At 38.3% G+C, this 23,281-nt stretch overlaps 1 protein-coding gene across 1 annotated transcript; it reads right to left on the bottom strand.

Moving 5' to 3' along the window:
• Positions 1–4,279: 4,279 nt before the first annotated feature.
• On the bottom strand, positions 4,280–22,740 carry LOC139738736 (mitochondrial proton/calcium exchanger protein-like). Its single transcript, XM_071649376.1, has 15 exons — positions 22,499–22,740; positions 20,344–20,443; positions 18,740–19,274; positions 17,770–17,913; positions 16,086–16,229; positions 15,155–15,358; positions 12,891–13,010; positions 11,904–12,035; positions 11,294–11,455; positions 10,143–10,244; positions 9,386–9,511; positions 8,735–8,821; positions 7,682–7,875; positions 6,693–6,834; positions 4,280–5,772 (listed from the first exon to the last, which is right to left on the bottom strand). Exons 1-15 carry the CDS (start codon positions 22,683–22,685, stop codon positions 5,593–5,595), a joined length of 2,559 nt encoding a protein of 852 aa, XP_071505477.1. The 5' UTR covers positions 22,686–22,740; the 3' UTR covers positions 4,280–5,592.
• Between the last annotated feature and the right edge of the window lie 541 nt (positions 22,741–23,281).

Here is a 23,281-nt window from a genome sequence, read left to right as displayed (position 1 = left end):
ATATAAAGCCGGGCACTCCAGACAGATGTGACAGTATCATATGCACACAAGCACACACACTCACAAATCATGAACAAGTTTCATCCAAAATCAACATCAAAACACCCCTAACCATTCCTCACCAGCAGCAAGGCAACACATGACAGCGCAATAAAGAAACACGACAAGAGAATATTCTTTGACTGTTGATTCCATTTCACATGTTTTGTATCATACGATAATAATCAATTGCCCTAGGAAAAACCTGAAAATCTCCTTTTGCTGCTGGCCAACCATCATGGCAAGATAACCTCACTGATATCAGTAACAGGATTACAAATATATTGCTTTTGGGGGTTCATGGATGCATGCACATTGGTTCAAGGATGCAGGGTTTGCAAAAGAAGACTACAAATCCTTCACATACAAAATAATTAATCACACATCTATGAAGCAAATTTAAAAGGTATATATGATAGTTGGTTTTTGTTAGTAAAATTTTGTTCTTCTTCCCTCAACAGTATACCTGTACAATTAATGAGCACCGCATCCAAATCTGGAATGACACCCGAGCCGATGCAAGACATAACTAAATCACCCTCGATACCTCTTCAAGGCAATCCATAAGTCAACTTACATGTTCCATTAATGCCACATTGTTTGCATTCTACAGAAAGAAAAAAATGGAGTAAAATCATAAGTACAGTATTTCAAACATTTGTGTACAATTACACATCAATCATAATAACTGTCACTTTTCAGCTATTTCAGTAAATTTGCATAAAGAAACAATACCACATTGTATATGTTAAAACATATCAGGCAGAAATACGCAAGACTGAAATGGGAGTTTCTCTTCTCTACCTTCATAATTCAGATGATAGTTAAACCCGTTTTGAAGACTGGCATTCATAAAATGCAAACAAGCAAGCTGATATAAAAAACAAGGAATACAGTCAAACTCAGACAGGTAGGTGTACCAGAACGCAAATATGATATGGTGTCAAAATAAAGTAGCTGTACAAAACTGCTACAGCAATGACGGGTATGATTACAACATCTCAACATACAGACCATGGCCATGACTGAAGGCGATTGCACAAACGGCTGCCACAGTTTCCATAATTAAACTGGAGACTAGTAATCTGAGCCATGTCTAGGATAGCATGCTGTCATTAACTGATTAAAACGTGAAGTGCGTCTAACAAACTATACGAGTTGAAAAGGGAACAACGCATCTAGGTTGCTGCAATTACGGCTTTACACAGAAAAGCTTCTCACACATACACCCAAAGAGATCATGTAATGGAGGATAAGCAGGTGAACCGGGGGGAATTATGCTTCCATAACGGGTCAGACCGACTAACGTCATATTTCAAGTAATGCCGTAAGCCTACTGGAGCTAGCAGAGTCAATTTTCTGCACCTACATTAGAGCTAGCATAGTCAATCTATATGCACCCACGTTACAGCTGCTTGAGCTGGCATAGTCATTTTTTGTGCACCCATGTTATACAATCAGATGGGAAGATCTTGTAGATACAGTGTATAACCATCAACACACATTCAGATTTAATTGCCATTTTATCAAGAGACAGAAATGATTTTTTTTTTAACATAAATCATAATTTAGGGGCAAGAGATAATAAACATATTCTCTCATTTCTACTATTTTTGTTAAAATAACAGAAAACTAAACTATAAATAATATGAATTCGCTTCTAGAGGCGGTTTCCACAGAAATTTGAATATAAACTCACTTTATTCCATAATGAACACTCCTTTTGGAGACAATAATTTTCACAGCACTTCTCAAATATTACTGATTTTCTTTAGACTATTTCCATGAATATACACCTAATTTGAAATAGGATACAAGCAATTAATCAATATACATGTACAACAAATTTATCCCATGAAAATTCCTTCATTCTGCTTTCCTCACAACCTCCATAACATGAAGGTCAAAATCACGCCTTGGTACTATTTCTGTAGATGATGACATCACCAAAAGCTCTTGTGAGTTGCTCACTCTCCAACCTTCGGATTTTGAGTAGATGATAAAGTTCTGCAGCACTACCGATTACACCATAGAATCCAACACACATCTGACACAAGTATAACTAAACTAGCACTGGCAACCAAATCAGCCCATGCCATGTATACATTACAAAACAACAGACGGCAATCATCATTTACCGACGCCTTCCATCTCAAAAAAAGTCACAAATGCAGCACATGAATTTGTTAGTTTAACATCAAATAGATGGCTCTGCTATTATATATCTATACACACTCTTTGGAGTCGGCTTTCACTGTTTACTGCTTATGCAATCATATCTCCTATCACAATATTTCAGTTCATTGGTGTTTTTTTTTCTGATCATTTGATACGTGAATACTTTGATTGCAAGTTGAGCAAGACTGACAACAGATTGCCTGCTAGTTTCTGTCATATACTGTCAGAGATGACGTTGGTATTCACTTCACACAACATAGCCAGCTGCTGTAGGTGATGCTGTAAAGAAAGAACGCAATACTTACAACACACACAACTTGGAGGACATTGTAGAAACGGAAACGAAAGAATAAATATGGCAAGTGCAAGAAATGCACATAAACTCTTGAGAAGACTGCTCAAAACGTCTTCATTTTTTTTAAAAATGCACACAGCCAAAATGTAATATGAATTTATGATGCTGCAACAAAAACAATAACATTATTTGATGCTTCCCTTTAATATAGAGTCTCTCGTGGACAAATTTACTGTATAAGCTGCTTTTTTCACGAGGGTTTAATTTTCGTAAATTTCGCCAATCGATGTTGGACTGCGAATATAACAACACGCGAAATGTCACCATACACTAGGAAAATAATGCACTTGTGATACCCTCGGTGTCAAATCGCGAAAACAACATCTCGCAAAAATGTCTGTGACCTCCTCATTCGTGAAAATGTCTGTACGCGAAAAATAACAGCTTATACAGTATCTTGGGAATGGTGTCTAATATATTTCAGGAATACAACCTGTTATTTTCCCCTTAAAGCATCGTCAATACAGTCTTACTATTCAGCTCTAACTACATACTTCATTGCTTTCTACCATATACTCAAACATTGTACAGTCCTCATATCTTTTGTGTTACATGATTGCAAGCAGCAATCACCAACAGTCATCAAACAATGCCATTTGTATGTTTCCTATTGATTCTCTCAACACTGTAAAAACATATATGTCTCACTCCATCTGCTTGTATTGAAAAATGTTATCTTTGTTACACAATCCAATGTTGGGCTCATTAATGCAATTTTTATGTCAATGGCTGCCAACAATCACATTTCCTTTGAATCGAGGGAGATTCTGGAGAACAATTAGGTAGATACTTGTGTGATATATACATCTAACAGGCCAAAAGGATGAAATGATTTCTAAATAAGGGAGGCTGTTATATTCTCTGGTAAGGACATGGAGAAAAAAAAAAATCTTATCTTTCATGTACGCTCCTGCAGAATCAGGGCTACTTTGTAGATCTGAATGTATCTTTCATGTACGCTTCTGCAGAATCAGGGATACTTTGTAGATCTGAATGATCTTTCATGTACGCTTCTGCAGAATCAGGGATACTTTGTAGATCTGTATGTATAAAGAGTACACACAGCTTTAAGTGAAGACAAATATAAAACAAACACCCAAAATTTACAGCTTATCCTCCCTTTATTACCCTTCAGGAGATTTTGTTATATTCTGGCTGTTTGTTGATTTCCCCATAAAACTCTATTTACTATTATATACACATTATAAAAATATGAAGTCATCAAATACGTCCACGGAATACACAGTTTTGCAACATTCTGCGACCAGGTCAATACTGGTAAACAAGGAAGAAAGTATTACGACACCTCTACAAATTTGGATCTTGCTATATTGATAAAACATGGAAAAGAAAAGCATCATCATTTTCCCTGACATAAACACAGTTTACCCAAGCCTTAATGAAAATGTGTGTCTTCTACCATCAGACCCCACCCCCCCCCCCCCCCAAAAAAAAAGGAACAAATTCTGTTGGCAATACCCCAGTTCTGAGAATATGGTATCCTTAAAAATCATGTGAGAAAGGAAAAATGCAGCAGACTTCGAATACATGGTTACATCTAAGGTTACCGGCACTCATAACACAAATTAAATTTTCATGTGGTTGTTGCCCTCAGTACACAGATGTTGTGTGTAGACTTCGCAACAAAACGTTAAAGGTGTGATTATGCAATGATCTCCACTTTGTGGACCAACTTATCTCGTCTAACAATCAAGACTGCAAATTAATTCAGGATGCCATGCAACGTGGTAATATAAGATAAACTATGGCATATTACTGTGAGTTCTGTGCTTCTGTTTCATTCAAAACATAGATAACATAGAATCTTACTATATCTCATTACCCTCCCTGCAGCAAGGACCCCATTCACATATCATAAAACTTCTTCTTATTTGCAGTGCTTGCTTCTACTATTGCAGATACATCTGGCTATTTGCCGTGCAAGCTGTAATGACCACAAGTCATAAATACTGTACATCTTACAGCACATCAAAAGTACAGTCTCTGATGTACATGTACACCTGACAGACTTTGTATTGTACTGAAACATCTACTACCATACTCTATATATGGGTATGGATGAATTGTGTTTGGTACAGCAAATTTCCCTGTAGACCTGCACTCAATATAGCGGAGTGCTACATACAGTACACCCTCACTGAAAAATAAATCTTGTTATACAGGTGCAGGGCTACGGTGTAACTTTCTCCCTGATAATTTACACAAGCTTCAGCATTTATCATCGCAATGAAGGCACAACCCCCACCCTAATTTCCCCCTCATCTTTATCCCTTCTTGCGAATGAAAAATGTTGAAACTGTGGTAGAATACAGAAATTGTTGATATCATGGTATATTCAAATTTCTAGTGAAAACAGTCAATTCACTCTGATGTATAACATATCACACTGTAAGTTTTGTTTAAGCGAAATACAGAGAAATGTGGAAAAAACATTTCTCTACGCCTTTTGGGGTAGCTTTTAAACACTAAAATACTTCATAAATGCTTTTTATTTTTATTATTCTATTTAACACAGACAGTAGACAGAATTCTCTATGAATTTGCCATTTCAATGTTTAATATGGTTGTTTCTAAAGAAAACATAACGGTTTGGGAAAGATGCTTCCGTCATGATTCTGCACAAAGACAAGGGTTTGTTTGAGTAAAATATGCAGCACTAGTGACAGTTCTTCAAGATTCAATTGCACCATAGCCCCACACCTGAACATGCAAAGTGCATTCCGTGCAGTCTGCAAGAACCGATTGTCACTCAGTCATGGGAAAATAGTGACTATACCATTAGTGACACTGAATGACTCACAACTCATTTCACCTCTCTGCATCTATGTCACAAAATGATGCTGTTACTATGGCAACCATTTGGGGTCACTGTCTCAATGGGCAGAGATGCTCTCTATGGTGAGCTGCAGCTGACATGTGAAAGGCCTGGTGCCATCGAGGCAGGCCACAGGCCTCTGAACACTTGCAGCATCCCTCAGATCGCCATGGCAACGGACGGACTACGACGAACTCTTCCCCGCCTCGGCCTCGTCGGTTTTCTCCGCCATGATGAGCTTCTCCTCCCGCTCCATGTCCTTCTCGAGTTCCTCCATGATCTCCTCCCGACAGAGGAGGTCCATGACCTCTCCTATCTGCCTCGTGTTCAGAGCGATGTCTTCCTTGGCGATAGTCTCTATCACCTACAGGAAAAACACAGTTGACAACATCTCTTTACATGTACACTGTGGTAGTATTAAGTATCCTTTAGAATACTGTATACGCCCTATATTCAGCAGTCTTATTTTTTGCAAATTGGGACTTCCTGACAATTTCTGTGAGTGGTTAAATTCACGATCGTGGAGTACAGCACTGAATGGAGAAATGTATGCATGCACATCATATTCATGTTCGCATGGTTTTGAATTTGAGTCTAGCACCTGACTCACTAAATTCGTAAAAATAAATATCTCACAAAATATATGACATATAACAGTACAATTGGGTAAATTAAGAGACACAACACTCAACACATAACATTTATTTCAGTTATAATTGACAACATGTACAGTGTAGAGACGAAAAAAAAAAAAGTCTTTCAGGTACAAGAAAACACACTGAAACAAAAACATTCACCAAACTTTGGGATATACTTGAAATTATACATAGATTTTGTTAATATTCATCAATATGTTAATAACAATCTTTACAGCAAGTAAGTTTTGTATGTCCCCTTAAAGCCATATCTATCTCTGACATATAAACTACTATCTCAATCATGACAGCCCTTAAATATTACACTCTGTGTTTACAAAAGCTTCACCTTCTTATGTAATCACTTTAAGCATTCTCAACCATACCCAGTCAACACAGAAGTCCAAATTTTATGAGAACACATATTTGAATAGAAAATAGACATGACAATGACAAATGACTTTTAACCCGTTCAAGACAAGTCCTAAGAACACTCTGGCAAGTGTCTATGAGAAATGCGTGTTACAGCAAAATCAGTGCATCCTCAACAGGTTAAAATTCCACAATTTTCACAACAGACATAGATCCTCAGTTTGCAATGAATAGAATTTCCAGAAGACAATTTTTTTCTCTCTGGGGTTACACCAACCTTGAGGACATCTTGCAGTTGAATAGCACCATCATGGTCTTCGTCCAGGACATCGGCAATCCGCTCTAGCTTCTCCTCATCGGAAACCTTGCCAAACTTTCGCATGGCATCCAGCAGCTCCTCAACGCGGATCATATTTTTCCTGGATGTGTACATTATCAATGGAAGACGAAGAGAACAAGAATTTGAGGGTGGTTTCCCTAATTTACGAGGCATCACTGCCAGATGGATTTTATGCGGCAGGAGAAGCGGGAGTAGAGTTGCAGTGTTATAGCAAAGGAAACTGTGCTAGATAGTTAATATGTACATTCCCAATTAAGATTTACATTTGGACATTGAAGAAGTAAACTTTGTTCCTGGATACATACTCCACTATGCTGCACTACAGATTCCATCCTTTCTAGGCAATATCAAAGACAACCAAAGTTACACCAGCTTGCATCATTCATATACTGTAAAACTCAATATTTTCGCAGCATGGTATTTTTGCAAATTGGAGCCGACGGCCTTTTTTGCGGCATGAAATTTTCGCGAGTTGCCTCAAACATTCAATGCATATAGTGTAGACAAGAACTTTCGCGTGCATTTCAATTTCACGAATCTTGGCTCTCGCGAAATTCACGAAATTAAAATGCACATGAACATTCCTCATTTTACAGTATTATGAAATTCTACAAAACAAACAAACAAAATCTTTGGTTTTTGTTGTCTGTATCACTCAAAAGCATATTTCAGTTTTGCTATATCACTTTTTTTTTTGGGGGGGGGGGGCAGAGGTTGAGAGAATTTTGAGATGTGCTCACAAAGAAATTTGTAAACTTTCTTGAAAAACAAACATTGTAAGAGACACAAGCAAAAATTAAATTTCCCAAATGGGTACTAGAAGTATTTCCTTGTTCCAGAAGAATACATTTCTCAAGTGTGATAACACTTTATACATGGCTTGATATCAGCTGTCGAATAAGGGAATGAAGGAATGAGAGGATTACTTTTTCTTGGAGATGCTCTGCTGCATCTTGGCCTCGAGGGCATCCCTCTCTTCCTCCGATGAGTCGGCATCATCCAGCTCTTTCTTCCTGGCCTCCAGGTCTTCCTGGAGCATGGAGTGCTCCTCATGGAGTGTCTCTCTCTGGGTCTCCAGCTGGGACACGATGCTCTCCAGACGGTTCATCATACGACCCACCTAAAGCACACAAGAAGCGTAACTTTTCAACTCTATGTGTGCTACATTAAAGGTACTGCTTATCTTTGGTAGCAGTGATTTAAAAAATGTTCAAAATATCACATATGACGCATATGTATATCACAAAACATCCTACCATATGAAATTTTTGGAATAAAGCCTAAAATATAAGGAGATATCAGTATTTTCCTCAATAAACCGTAACTGAAGATGGTTTAGTTTGGACACATTCTTACAATAACTATTGTTCACAATTTGTATATATTTAACAATACTTAACAACAATTGCACATATTCAAATATTTACAGTGGTTATTTGCATCCCTTACTCACATTTTATGACTATTTTAAAGGACTACTGCTGGGTTTTTGTTTCATCTGCAAATGATCAATTATGCCTTTAATCTCTCATCCATAGCCGTGTGTTTAAATTTGGGAGCATTTGACTCACTGGCACAGAAAGGGATAATAATTATTTGTAATACACATATTCTGTCAGTTAGGGTGCATGTGTACAGTACATGCATTTAAAATTCTTCTTATCACATATCAGTTACAGTCTAAACATTTATTCGATTCATGCTGTAGATACAAACAGCTTTATTGGTATATCTTTGCTGCCAAGAATGATAATCATATTGACTAGATTTAAACTGCTTTAATTTGAATGTCTCAATAAGCAGTCTTATGCAAATATGCCTTTTCAATGAAATGCTTCAGTACTTTGGTAAGTTTTGTGTGTGTGTTTAAAAAGCCACAAAACAAATTCATAATGAATGCTTTTGTGCATTTTGTCATACATGATGTAATATTGGAAGCCTTTCTTTAATGCCATTTCTGTAATAAGACAAGCATTTACCTGTTTGCCGAGTCGCACTGAAGACTTGGACTCCATCAGGACTGGCATGTCCAGTTCTTCCGTCTCACGTTTCAAGTCTTCCAAATCCTGGTCAAGTGTTAATAAAGACCCAAAAAAGACAATGAGAGAATGCACAGAAACTATATATACAGATGTTCAACAGAAAATTCAAGGTCAATAAAAACAATCACTGAAAGGATGTCCTTGATTAACGAAGCAACAAGACAATAATTGCTGCTGCATACACCCTTCCGCTCAGCTTCAATCTAATATAGCATTTCTCATAACGCCTCTCACTACACAGGCCCACACAATGACTTACATGTAGTCCCCAAAGTTGCCTGAGAGTTTAAAGATGCAATAACCATTCAATACAGCATTACTCTGAATGGCTTTCCACTGCAAAGGCTTACACAAAAACTTTGTCACCCAAAATTGCCTGAGAGTTACAAAAAGAAATGACACCCCACCCTACCAACAAACACACATAAAAATGCTAACACCAAAAGTGAAAATATCACATATTTCATTTGTAGCCCTACATGGACAAACATACCATGGACAATTTGGTTTGGTTTCCTTTCTGAACCTCCCTGCAGACCCTTTACCCTTTCATCCATTCATTCAGAGTAGACCACAGATGGTTCTCACCTCCTTGTACTCTTCCACATCCTCTTTCAGTTCCTCCAGATCTTCCTTCTCCTCAAAGAGGGCGTCCTTCTCCTTTGCGATCTCCGTCAAGACTTCACCCAAGTCCGCCAGGTCCTCTTTGGTTACCTGCAGACAGTGATGCAATCATCCACACAGTCCATTAAGTAACCCAAAGTCTTTAAAAGATAGCAACAAAATTTAAACCAACAATGGAACCTACAAATTATAAAAGTAATACAAAATGTGGTCTTTCATATGATCTTTTTAATGACATACACTTTAACAGAAAAAAAAAAAAAATCTTTTTGATACATAATACAGTTAAGCACTGCATCCACATGCTTAAACAAAGGGAATAACACACTAGCTTGTCCTTATAAACCCTGCTTCTGTACTTGAAAATCACGCGCATTTTTTATTCTATCCAGTGTCATCTATTATCACACAATATATTTGTACACGTATGCATGTATTCAGTCATAAAAGTGGAAAACAAATCAATATTCCAGCAATATCTACATATTAATGACTACTATATTGAAAGGGACAGAAACTAAGTCAATCATGATGAAAAAATAAGCACAATCTCTGTCTATTCACTAAATCATTGAGTCAACAATAATTACAAAAATGGACATATCACAGCTTGTTTTGTGAAAACTAAATCAATGAATGAATATGTTCTTAAATCAAATCCTTCATGGAATCATTGTAGATGTGCTGCAGAAGATGAGGTGGGCACAAAAAGTGAACTAACCTGTTCATCAACTGTCGGAGCCGCATCCTGAATTATTGGTGCTGTGTCCACCATTGTTTCTGCCAGAATTACCTTCTCAGCTTCAAGCTTCTCTGCTTCAGCCTAACATACCAACAAACAACCAAACAAACACACAGAAATCATTTAATTCTTGTAATGCTAACTTTTCTTCCTTTGTGTTGACAGTAGAAGATGTTAAGAAATCAGAAATGGACACTACAAGAAAATTGCTGTCATATAATGCAACTGACACAATTTGCATGTTTTACTCATCTTGCATTTTTTTAAAAAGACAATGGATCTGCTCTGTTGCAAAAGATATGCCCTAACCAACATACTAGTACACTGTACTTGGTAGATCTTGTAGAGAGGACAGCACAGAGACGACCAAAATATCTTTTTTTTTTAAAATTTGCATTAAGGAAATAACTTTTCTCTGTCTCAGTTGTTTCCTAATAATGTAAACTCGACGTCGAGATATAATTTCCCATCGTCTTTTCTTCAGGAAAAAAAGTGGAATCACTGACTGTTCATGTAAAAGGAAAGTATAACAAAATACTTTCACAACCAGTGTTAAAGTCACACAAAACAACAGGCACTGAAAGGAATCCATAGGAATGCCATGTTGAATGATTGCACCTTTCTGATTTTGTGGTTTTATTGCCACTTGGTCTACAATCAGATGGTCTACTTCCAAGTTTGTCTCACACCACTACAGCTAAACTCACTTGGTCTACTAACAATTTTGTCCAATGCCTGTTTGTTCTACAGTGTACTTCTCACTTGGTCTAATGCCCAGTTTGGCTAATTTTTGTTTCGTTTATTGACCAGATGGCCTAATTGCAATTTTTTCTCCATGGATTTTTGTCCCCATTTTGTCTAATAAACTGTGGGTATTAGACAAAATGGGCATAGCCCATCTGGAAGTAGACCAACTGGTAAAGAGGCTAAGTGGCAATTGGACTACTGGTTGTAAGATGAAACAGGATTAGACCAAGTGGGTTGAGACTAAATGGCTAGTAGACAAAGTGGGAGTAGGCCAAGCGATAGATCACCAATTCTATGAACAAGAAACTCTCGATGGAGATGATTCTTGGTATGTCAACTGGCTGCATTGTTCCACTATCATATTTTCCCTCCTCCACACTGACCTTCTTTCTCTCCTGCTCCTGTAACTCCATCTCCTCCCGCAGCTTCTTCTCCTCCTTCTCCTTCTTGATCTGTTCTTCCTCCTTCTTGGCAATCTTCAGCCGCTCCGTGTTGTCAATCTTGCTTCCCTCCATCTCGGCCAGCTTAACCTTGGCCTCATCAGCCTACATACCGAAAACAGAAGATGAAAGAGTGAAGTTAACAAAACCGGGGCTCAACACTAACTTTTTTTGCTCTAGCGGCCCATTTTGGCCTCTAAAATCTTCGAATTTGAACTTATGGTTGTCTGAAAAAAGAAATGTAGTGGGCGAAAATAAAAGGATATAAACAAATTCATTCGGAATTTAAGATGCCCGATCGGGCCACCAAAAGATAGCCTCTTTGGAATTTTTGTGGTCCAACATTAATTTTTTCTGGCACCGGGCCACCGCTAATGACGTGCCCTGAGAACAGGGTGAAGAGAATCATTTTGAATGTACAGTTGTAATTTGTATTCCTCTATGGTATGTCAATGTACTGTTATATATGGAACAATTGGTGCCATCTTATAGTTACCGCGGTTTGCATATTGTCAACAAACATGATTATGCAACAAGATGAGGGTGCTCCTACCGTTTCTGGTGGAAGGGAGGCAATAGTGGCCTGGAGTTGGTCCTGAGTGGACAGGTGTTCTGGGAGGTAGAGGGCCCTTGAGAGCAGCAGCAGGGACGTGGGGATCTGCTCATCGATATGCAGCTCTAGCCACTGGAAAGACAAGTAAGTATGTTTTTTATTAAACATTTCCATCGATATGAAGGCACTCTTGATAAGGAACACAAGCAGAAAAAGAAAATCCACGACTGTAATCACAAAGCAGGAGGGCGGTAGTTTACACTCTATTCTTTCAGAAAGAAAAAACACACAAATATTCAAACAAAATGTTTTTATGATTGTGCAATCACAATGGGAATCAAAAGCTAATGAGTAAAGAGGAGAAAAATTATATTCAAATGCGAACAAGAGTGACTTGTGCAGTCCCACCACCACATTAAGTTTTGGTCTTACTTCATCCCATTTACACAATACAATATAATCATACAAATGAATCTTTTTTTTTTCTAATTCAAATGTACACAACAGAAAATAAATCAGACATTTCATGTCCATTGTTACACAAATATAAACTGAGCAATTTATTGAATTTTATGAATATGCAACATATCAAGGCGAAACATTGAATGAAATAATATAGTTACATAACTTGATAGACAAATAACAAAGAACAAGATTGAATGGCAGTGACGGTGATACAATGTAGCTAGAGTGGTAGTGAGACATGTTTGCAGTGTACACTGTATATCATCAAGCTTCGAGTAACACTGTCCGGGGAATTATCATTCCTTCACACTTCAGATCATGTCCCACATTATTTACAAAAGTGTCATCTCGTTCTTCCTCTCATGTCTAATGACTGGCACAAAATACCAGGTTTACAACACGAAAAATGTAAGCAACCATCAACATTCATTTGATTATGAATCAATAGCATGTAAGATCAGAAGAAGCCAAGTGATAGTCAAGTTGTCACATTACAAATTACATCGAATGAAATCAAATTACCTGTTCCAGCTGAGACTTCAGTCTCTCCTTGGGTACCCCCAGAGCCCTCATCCCCCTGGCTTGGCAAGCAACCTGAAGCTCAGCCTCTGTCAGGGAGTCAACACCTTCCTTCTTGATCATCTGTGGCAGGGTAAGACAAGGGGATGCTGATTTTATTCCAAATCTTCAGTACTAAAACAACTTAGCGTAGGAATCATCTTTTTTTTTCTTCTTTCTTTTCTACCTTACAAATCAAAATGTCTTACTTCACATATAAGTACATTGTGTTAATGAGGTAACTCTCTTAGGAACTTAAACTGGTCGCAGGAATACATGTAAGCTCCTACAAAATAACAGCATAGAGCTGATAGTTTGTTCCCACAAGAGGTCACTTGATCAAAAGATGCAAACCCAGATCCTAATTGTCATCATTGTGAACATTGAGAAAGCATACAAAGAAAGTCCACAACCTTTCATAGAACTGAACAAGACATTGTTTGTTTTTTTTCTTTCCTTTCTTCGGTATGTATAGCTGTCGACAGTTGAGTTGACGTGACTTCTCATGTCAGCCACATTTCCAATTTTGTCAGCTTTTGGTAAATCTGTGATTGGCAAATTCACAACTTTTTTTTTTATAGAAAAAGGAACTGAAAAACTTGTTTATACTTCATTAGTACCAGTAAGCTATCAACAAATTCTTTGCTATTTGGACAAGCAGTCACTGCTTTATAAATTCCAACACATACAATCCAATAGTCAGCTGCAAATCTCAAAGTTTGAAAAGAAATGTGTTGACACACATTTCTAATTTGCATAATCTCACTTGATTTCCAGTTGGATCCTGTATCATTTTCAAGATAAATGTGCTGATGTAAAAGTATCTTCATGGTGCGGCACCAGTAAATCTTCAACCGCAAATTCACACTTACCAATGGGTATACACCAAATGGGGACCTCATGAATGTCCATGTAATAAATCCAATGTATTTGTATTTATTTCAATGCTTTCCGATTTATAAGTGAAATCATAAAGACTGTATGGTGTTTGCTTTTAAGCTGTCAAGAAATGATTTTTATTTTTGCTTTTGTCTATTTCCCAACAACACTTAAACTGCATAAGCACAAGTCACTTTTAACACTCATAGCAGTAACCTTGACAGGCCTCTGCCACTTTTTGCCCAAAATGGACATTCTGAATTATTCACAATACAATTACAAAATTCAAGCACAGCCAGCACAGCCAGCTCTGCACCACCCAGACCACTGTTATCGGTATATTTTTGTCAGCAGTGCCAGTCAACACTGGCTGACCTTTTATGAGCTAGCCACACCTGCCAGACTAAAACATCATGTGAGGTCGCGGAGCAAAACTACAAAGAAACCATTAATCCATCACATTTCCTTTGTGTAAAGACAGTGGGGCGAAACACACTCCTGTGCCTGCCTCTTTTGACTGCAAAGGATTACGGGACGTTCAGCACAGTACTTAATAATCACAGACACCCACTCGGGTGGAACCAAAACTTTTTAACTCATTCAGGAAATTCATAGGGCGTATAACATAAATATGTGGCACTTGTGAAATGAAAGTATATCTAGCACAATCATGGAGAAAAGGGTAACTGATCAATAATGAGTTGAGAAAAAACAGGAAATGTTATCAACAATTATTAGACTGAGGTTCAATAGTCCCATGCTATAATCCTGAGCTTTGACTTTATCCTGATATCTATCACAAAAACTTTGCTGCCAGCAAAATGTATCATGTAGACATAAATCCATAGCTTGCAACATAATTCTGACTTTCCTTTTTACGCATCTTTGCAAATGGTTGGCAAATTAGTGTTCCGTTGATTCTACGTGAATTACCACATGATACCTCTGAATGCCCTCCAATCATGGATTTTTTACTGTGATACATACCCATTAAAGAAGAGTGCATTTAAAACTGCCGCAAAAAAAGAAAAAAACCTTGAGAAAATACACTATAATGACTTCTGAGGAGGCACACAATACTTTCACACGGACAATCTTCTTCTACCCGTTTTCTTCCTTTTTATGTTTGTCTGAATAGATTGCTTTAAAAATGACTTCAAAATTTGCCTGTGACTGCCTACACATGGCATTATAAATCAAAACAAAAAATTCAAGCTCACAGATTTATCATCACAGAAGAAGAACGGCATAACTGACTGCCCTGCATCTACAGGAATGTATCAAGTATTCGACACAATCTAAACAGCCTGGTATTGCTGCTGAATAAGGCTGGTGAGGTATGGGCCTACCTTATCGTCAGCCATCAGGGACCTCAGCTGCATCCTGAGCTGGAAGCGGAGAAAGTTGTTGGTTCCAATGGTCTGCAGCCGAAGCAGACTGTTGAGGGCTCTCAGCTGGTCTCGAGACAGATTATCCAGCGTCAGCTCATCTTCAAAGAGCTTGGAGAACTTCAAAATCTCCTCATTGCTGGCCTGATCGCCGGTGTCCCTAATCTGTGACAGACATAACAGCAGTCATAAAATATGAAAAATTAGCTATCTACCAATGCAATGCTGTAAATGCTGACATTTTTGTGGTGCATTAATTTTCACATATTACATGTTACTTTTGGCTAGCACAAATTCTAAAACACACAAAAATAGCTTTACAATTTTCTCTGCACATTTTGAATGGGTTGACAATTGCGCAATGCAAATTTAAGAATCTGTAAACATGTTCTTTTTTAGACACTCAGCGCAAATAATTAATCACGTGAAAATATAGACGTTTACAGTATTACAATATCAAATGTCAGCTCATCTTCAAAGAGCTTTAAGAACTTCAAAATTTCCTTTGTGCTGGCTTGATCTGTGTTCTGAATCAATGATATATACGATCAGTCACAAAATATGCAATATTAGCTGTCTGTCTACATCTACAGATCTGAAAAAATCTAATTGAAAAGTCAGCATAGTATGGTCTTCCCATACACAATTAAAACCTGCAGACAAGTTCACCTTTAAAAATTCATACCACTGTACATGTCATAAAATCTGGAAAAAAAAAGAGAAAATTGTTGCAACAAGAGAATAGAAGCCTGTCATATCATTCCGACAAATCAGATTGGGCAATCTTCCAGCAAAGGGAAAGGGTAAATTCCAGGGGTAGCAGTACACTTGCATGACACATTATAACATGCAGCTGGAAAAAAAAAGAAAGATACCAGTATGTGTAGCTCACCTTTTCCATGAAGTGGACAAACTGCTGGGCACTCTCTGACAACTTCTTACCCTTCTTGTTGTGCAGTGCTGTCTCTTCGATGGTGTCCTGCAAAAACTTTGCCATCTCCAGCTTCACTTTCAGCTCCTTTTTTAGACGCTCCTCCTGCAATTATTCAGCAGAATTCAAATGCATTCCTCACTGGTAGAAACATTGGCCAGAAAAAAATTGCACTTACGCAAAAAAATAAAAAAAAATCACAGCAATGTGAAATGAAGTTGACATGCTATACTTGCATCGAAAGGAACGTGCTGTATACTGTCAGTAAAAGTGGATGACAGATTTCCATAACACCTTCACTGCTTAATTATCTCACACAATCCAATAGTACAACATTTTTTTAAATATTTTGTTTGCAGATTAATAAATATTCGCTTGCCCAACATAAGCATGGGATGGTCGTATAATAAATGGCATCGATTGATCTTTGAGTGGTACATTTATAATTGCACAGGGACTACATCAAGTCATGTATAAACTGGAAATGTCGCTACGGCGACTGGTATGCCTCCGCCATAATGCATGGTTCTCCTAATAGGTCTATAGTACGATGTCTTGACAATGTGTGATGACAGTTTCCCACAATTGGCAAAATATTAGAATGACAGGTTTGCCACAAATGTGCTGAATGTTCACTTTCCTAGAACTAGGTTCAATTGGATGAATGATTAAAACGTCAGAGTGCAGGTATTTGGGGAACTGATGATTTTTACTTGACTTTTGACCCTTTTATAAGTTTATGCATGAGTAATTTTCAAGGTATTGAGAAAAAGTATAATTTCAGTATCAAATGGTAAAATAGTATTATCTAAACCTGGCCTTTGACCTTTGACCTCACAGTTCCAAAGAGAATCACTGTTAGGTAGAACATGCATAAATATGTAAGTTTCATGATGATACCTTGAGTTACTTTCGAGATATGGAGGAAAAAGTGCAATTTAGCACTTTCACTTGACCTTTGACCTTTTGACTTTGACCTTTTGGCAAGAGACTTCCCACAGAATATATATTGGGTAATACATGCATACATCAAGTAAAAAAAAAAATCCTTCAGGCATTGCATAAATATAAGGAAAGTAGTGATATTTTGAGGAGTTGACCTTGACCTTTGACCCCCTGACCTTTGACCCATGACCCCCAACTTCCCTAGATAATCACTGCCCATCGTACATGCATATATACTAAGTTCCATGAATATACCTTGTACCATTTGCGAGATATGGAGAAAAACATGAAATTTCAACCTTTTTTTTCACAAAATAACAAAGTATTACCCCCCCAGGATATACCCTCATACCAAGTTTGATGTAAAACCACCACACGGTTCTTGAGATATCGACAAAAACAAAACGGGACGGACGTACGGACGACCCGAAAACATAATGCCTCCGGCCACTTCGTTGGCGGAGGCATAAAAATGTGTGCTGGTGGGTTCTTCACATTAGCTTGCAGTCCAAAATGAGACTTCAATATAAAATTTATGTACCATTTCACACCTTGCGCAGCTTCTCAAAGAGTACTTTAGCTAATTTGCTTATGTACATTGTATGTGGGTTTTTTTTGTTTTTGTTTTTGTTCTTTTAACTGCAAAAGAAAGCAGCTATACAAAAAATGATTCTGATGTTCAGGAAACTAGTATGATTACCTTCTTTGACTTGGTCTCAAAGTGACTTGGAAGCATGTTGGGGAAGAGTTTCAGTGCCACAGGCAATAAAAACTCCATAAATGGAACAATGATGAAGACGCTGAATGGTACCAGACGGAAGAGGTCTGACGCAGTGCGTGTGAACTGTGGGATGCAAAGACAAGAGCAACACAAAGACACTTAATATAGAACTGGTTAAAAACAAATGACGGAAGAAGGCAGGCCACTGTCTGGCTAGGTCATAACAGACTAGAATGATATCAACGGTCATTTTTAAGTATTGTACAGGCATATTGTGTGACGCTTCTCAAAAGATGACTCACAACACTTTTGTTTCTTTTTTCTTTAGTTTCCTTTGTTGAAACTGGTTAGTGGTACTGGAGCTGAAGTGATTAAAACCAACTGATTACAACATCCACAGTTCTGTTGCAATGAAATGTCAATAGCCTTCTGAGCCAACAGAGGCAAGCTTTGCTTTTACATTGTAATTACAATTCATAAGCACTACAAAAACTTTTCATATTCATCATGTTGTAAACTACCTAATGCATACATATTGTACATTTGAATTGTCAGAAGTAATGCACTAGCCACAGCAACCAATTTCCTTTATGTAGCCATCTGGTCAATGAAACTAATACAGTCAAACCTGTCTATAGCGGCCACCCAAGGGAGACGAAGAGAGTGGCCGTTATAGACAGGTGGCTGCTATAGACAGGTTTAAAAATCTAATGCGGGAAACAAAATTTATGGCCGCTGGCTGTGTAACACAGGTGGCCACTATACACAGGGTCCTTAACATGGCTTTTCTCTCTGGGGAATTGATCAGTGGCCGCATGCGGCAGGTAGCAGCTACAGACAGGTGGCCACTAAGGCAGGTTTGACTGTACTTGACTGCTTCTAAATCACACAAAAATCAATCAAAGAATGCAATATTTATTTTCAAATCTTTTGCATTCCACCACTTTACCTGTCTGTATTCCCTCCTTGACAAGGAGCCACCATTCAGGAGCTCCCATAGATGCCTGGAAGCGATGGTGATGTCAACCCAAAAGAGCCTGAAGCCGTTGACGTAGTGCATGACCTCATCTTTGATCCTGACCATCAGAGGTTTCTTTGGAATCATGATCACCTCAGGTATCATTGTTGGAATCTCCTCCACCCTCGGCGCTTGCTCCATTTGCTGCTTCTCGCCCTCTATCTGTTTCTCCTTCTCCTTCTTCTTTTTATCTTTTATCGCCTTCACCGTCTTCTCGACCTTGGACTCGGGGTCCGCTAAGTCGTACAGCTGGGCTGACTGGTGAAAGTCTCGTACGCTGATCGACACACGGGCGCACAGCTGGCGCTGGCTCGGCTCCAAGAAACTGGCATGATGAGATGAATAAATATCTGAAGTGACCTTTGGACCCCGGGATTCCCAGCCATGGAATGATGAAGTTGCCTTTGAGATTTCACTAATATTTTGTGTGAAGTGGTGTCTGTGTAGTAAACATGTTGAGTAGTACCTGGAAGTCATGAAGTGGAAAGGAAAAACAGTAGTAAAGAAAACATCAGTTACCACAGTATGAATTCCTGTCACAACAGTTATAGAAATTACATACATTGTAACTGTGTCTAAAGCATCAAAATAATACAGAGAGCAATATCAGAGATAAAGAAGTCCACATATTTTACATGTATCTTTACAACTTAAAAAAATGATGAGTATGTTCAGCAAAAACCAGTTTTATTTACTATACACCTAAGTTCAGTGCATAGAAACTGGTACACTGAAATTAAGCTTACCCTTTTCACATAATAGTATACAAATAGTGAATGGTCACAAGTGCAGTGGTACAAGATTTCGTTAGAGGTGAAAGATAGAGGCGCTCTATTCAACGAGGCGAAGCGGAGTTGAATAGTGCACCTCATATTTCACCAGTGCGAAATCTGGTTCCATTGCACGTGTAAAGACCATACACTATTTGTTTTATACAACACTTCGAACGTCAACAGATTTGGTACTCACAGATTCTTGAATTTAGCACAGAAATGGCAACCATTTTCCGTGAAAGACGAATGAGTAGCCTCACGGTCGCAGTCACTGTATAACACTACATGTGTACGTACGTACGTACATGCGAAATGAAGTTGTTTACAAAAATGAGCGACAAAAGTACGCGCTTGTATTAAAGCGCGCTTGTAATTGTTGAGTGCACGCGGCACATGTTTGTTTATTGTGACATCAGAGCGCATGCAATAGAACATTTTGGTCGAACCAAAATTGCACGGCTGAGACAGCCAGAGCGTGCAATAAAACATTTCCCTAAATGTCACGTGATGGGCAATCGACCAATCGGATAGCTACATTCTAAATAGGTGTTGTATAACACTATGATGCATAAAAGTGACAGACGAAATCGTATTTCAGTTGAAATTGTGAATAACCAACTACAATGTACACTTTTCATTTGTAACAAGGAACTCATGATTACTAAACGGTGTTAAAAAATAAAAAATAACTCTTTAAATATTTGTCTTGAAAAAGTATGAGACTACAAACATATTCAATACACAAACAACAAAAACGCATACCTTGGACAGCATAGTAAATGATGACCATTACTGCTGTGAGCTTGACAATGGTCATGACCTGGAGTGTACATGGCACCCTGCCTAGAAGACCAAACCAGACCTGCAGGAATTACAAAGAAATGAACAGAGAGACCGGAACATTATCAAGGAAGTGATCAAAATGTATCTTATCTGAAAAAAAAAGTTACAAGAAAAAGCCAAACTCTGCACAGGATGTGTCCAACTACAATATTGCCTACAAAGCCCCATACAGAAATATCTTAACGCAATTCCAGGAATTACCCAAGAGTTATGTAGACTGTCTATGGGTTATGGCATCGACTTCCAGGAGCTCCACCGTGTTATAATTGTTATTGTTACCCATATCAGGCATCTGAGCTGTGGTTCTTTGAAATTGTATTCCCCTCGTCTTACGCGCCGGATTACGCGCCAGCAGGGAGAAGAGGAGCAAATTTTCTGTATTCCCCATTACATCCTTTACACATTTTAGCCTATTTAGAGGTCTAGATCTATAAATCATTATATGTTCTGTTGATATTTCTGCACATTTGACTCCTTGTTAGAAAAAAAAAAAGGTTGAAGTGCCAACTTTTGTCATCTGAACCATGATAAATGATCACCAGCATTGCATGTTTATGCGATGGTGATTCACCTGTAAATTACATCAAATGCAAATGGGCAATTCCGCGGTTAGTAACGTTACATTTGAACAAATTTAGATATTTGTTTTTACTACTAAATTACCATTTATTCATTTCAAGCCAAAATTATGTCAAAAACATGTTCATCATTCCCAGGTTTATGATAAAGAAAAGAATGAATACAATCCAAGAAATATTTGCATTGCTATGGCAACTAAAAGGGCTGGTTAGTAACGTTACGAAAAAAGGACATATGACAAAAAAATCAATGTCTTGTAACAAAAAGTGTGCAAAAATTCAAGTTACTTCAAACAAAGTGTTGCATTAATTTCAATTATTGCATCATGACAAATGTTCACACAAATATTTTTAGCAGTTCGACTGTTAATTTATTAGCTAAACCCCCAAAAGCATGGCCCCGTAACGTTACATTTGTCCGGAGAAATTCCGCAGGTCATTTCACCCTTTTGTAATTGACAAAATGTCACATGACTTCTGGAGTATTTAAATGTATTTATCTTTTACCCTTTAGCAAAACTTTGAGGAAAAAATTTCAAAGGAACCCACTGTAATTTGCATTTAAGTGAATTTCAGCATCCCCAGTCCCACATGTACATTTTAAATGATGGTTTTAGATCTCGCGAAATCAATCAATACGAAAGATAAAATCTACTGAATTTGAAAGACCTTAATGATTGGTGAACATCCATGGCATTAGTTGATACCTAGATTAAAGAGTAAGATAAAGAGGCACATTTCTTTTATCCATGTCATGTCCACCTAACTGCGGAATTGCCCAAATGCGTTTCTTAAAGGGGATGGCTAGTAACTGATCGGTGGGAATCAGTGGGAATGCTTGGGGATGATTGTTCCAATTCTTGTGGGATTCATTTAAGAGTACATTATAATATGTCTATTGTTGTGTGAAAATTATTTGCTTCAAAACCGTCTCATATTCAACTTCAAATAATGTGCAATTTAATGCCCCGTCACTGTCTGTACAGGCATGCTAGCCTGGAAACATTAAAGTGCACATTACTTGAATATGAGACCATTCTGAAGCAAGTAATTTTCACACAATCAGGGTTCGAAATTTGCGATGGTCCGCTGGCCACTGGCCACCCGAAATCACGTCGGACTAGCTAAAAATCGTAAAATTCTTAAGTTACTAGTCCGTCTGGCTAGCCAAAATATTGCTTCAGTGTCAAAATTGATTCTAAGTAGACAGTTTAAGTAGTTCGCCTGGATAGTTTAAAAAAAAGTTAAGTGCGACCCCTGACAATAAGAGATATATAATGACATGTACTCTTAAATGAATCCCACAAGAATTGGAACAATCATCCCCCAGCATTCCCAATGATTCCCACTGATCAGTTGCTAGCCATCCCCTTTAATAATCTATTCCCTCAACAATAATAATTAGACAGTACTGTAGGCCTTACAGTAGTCAAGTCCAACCTGTGTAGGCGTTTATATATACCTATCGAATGTCTCTTCAAATTCGTTTGTGTTACCTGAGGGGGTTGATGCAATTTTGCACCCATGTGACGTTGTTGATCTTGACCTGGGTCTAACGTTAGTTATTGTATTTGTCGGCGAAAATGTCTTGATGCCTCTTCTTGCCTTCGCGACGATGTCCGACTGATGCGACGGTCTAACGTTAGACCTTGTAAACACCAAAATGCGACAAATTCCAGACATCTTATCTGCGAGAAGGTCAGCAAGTTCTCATAAACGTATGATATGATCGTAGCTAGCGTTACTATGAATGTTGCACTACAGCGTCGAACGAAGTAGCTCCTGCTGCTCCGACCGAAATGACACGGCAGAGCACCGGAGCTAGAGCCGAGGCCGAAGCGAAGAGTCTCTCTGCTGCGCCTGCCTGCCTGCCTGCCTGGTGAGTGGCGGCCTGCCTGCTGATCGGCACGTTCTGTGACTGTGATTCTTACCGGTAACTGCACCAAGCAATCTAACACAAGCTGATCGTCTGTCCACGAGTCATGACGCCGGACACTAACATTGACCAACACGACAATCACAATAAGAAATATTCAGAAAAATAATGATTAATGAATAATTTGGTTTGTTCTTCTCCATGAACTCTGGTAGCTAGTTGAGAAATATGAAAGCCGCACAAGTTCACCAAATAATCGTATGGAGATGTAGATGGGTGTATAATCAAATGCACGCATATATGCAGGACCCAAATGACGTGCACTCTGCACGCGACGCACTCGTGACGCAACAACCAGTAGGATCGCAATCGGATGTGAACGCGGACCGACAAGACCGACAGT

The sequence above is a fragment of the Diadema antillarum genome, unplaced genomic scaffold (assembly GCF_040938485.1).
Source record: "Diadema antillarum isolate AM-2024a unplaced genomic scaffold, OU_Dant_1.0 seq00000766_RagTag, whole genome shotgun sequence".
NCBI lineage: Eukaryota > Metazoa > Echinodermata > Echinoidea > Diadematoida > Diadematidae > Diadema > Diadema antillarum.
Note: the sequence above shows the minus strand (reverse complement) of the source record. Positions and strands in the feature narration are given on the sequence as shown.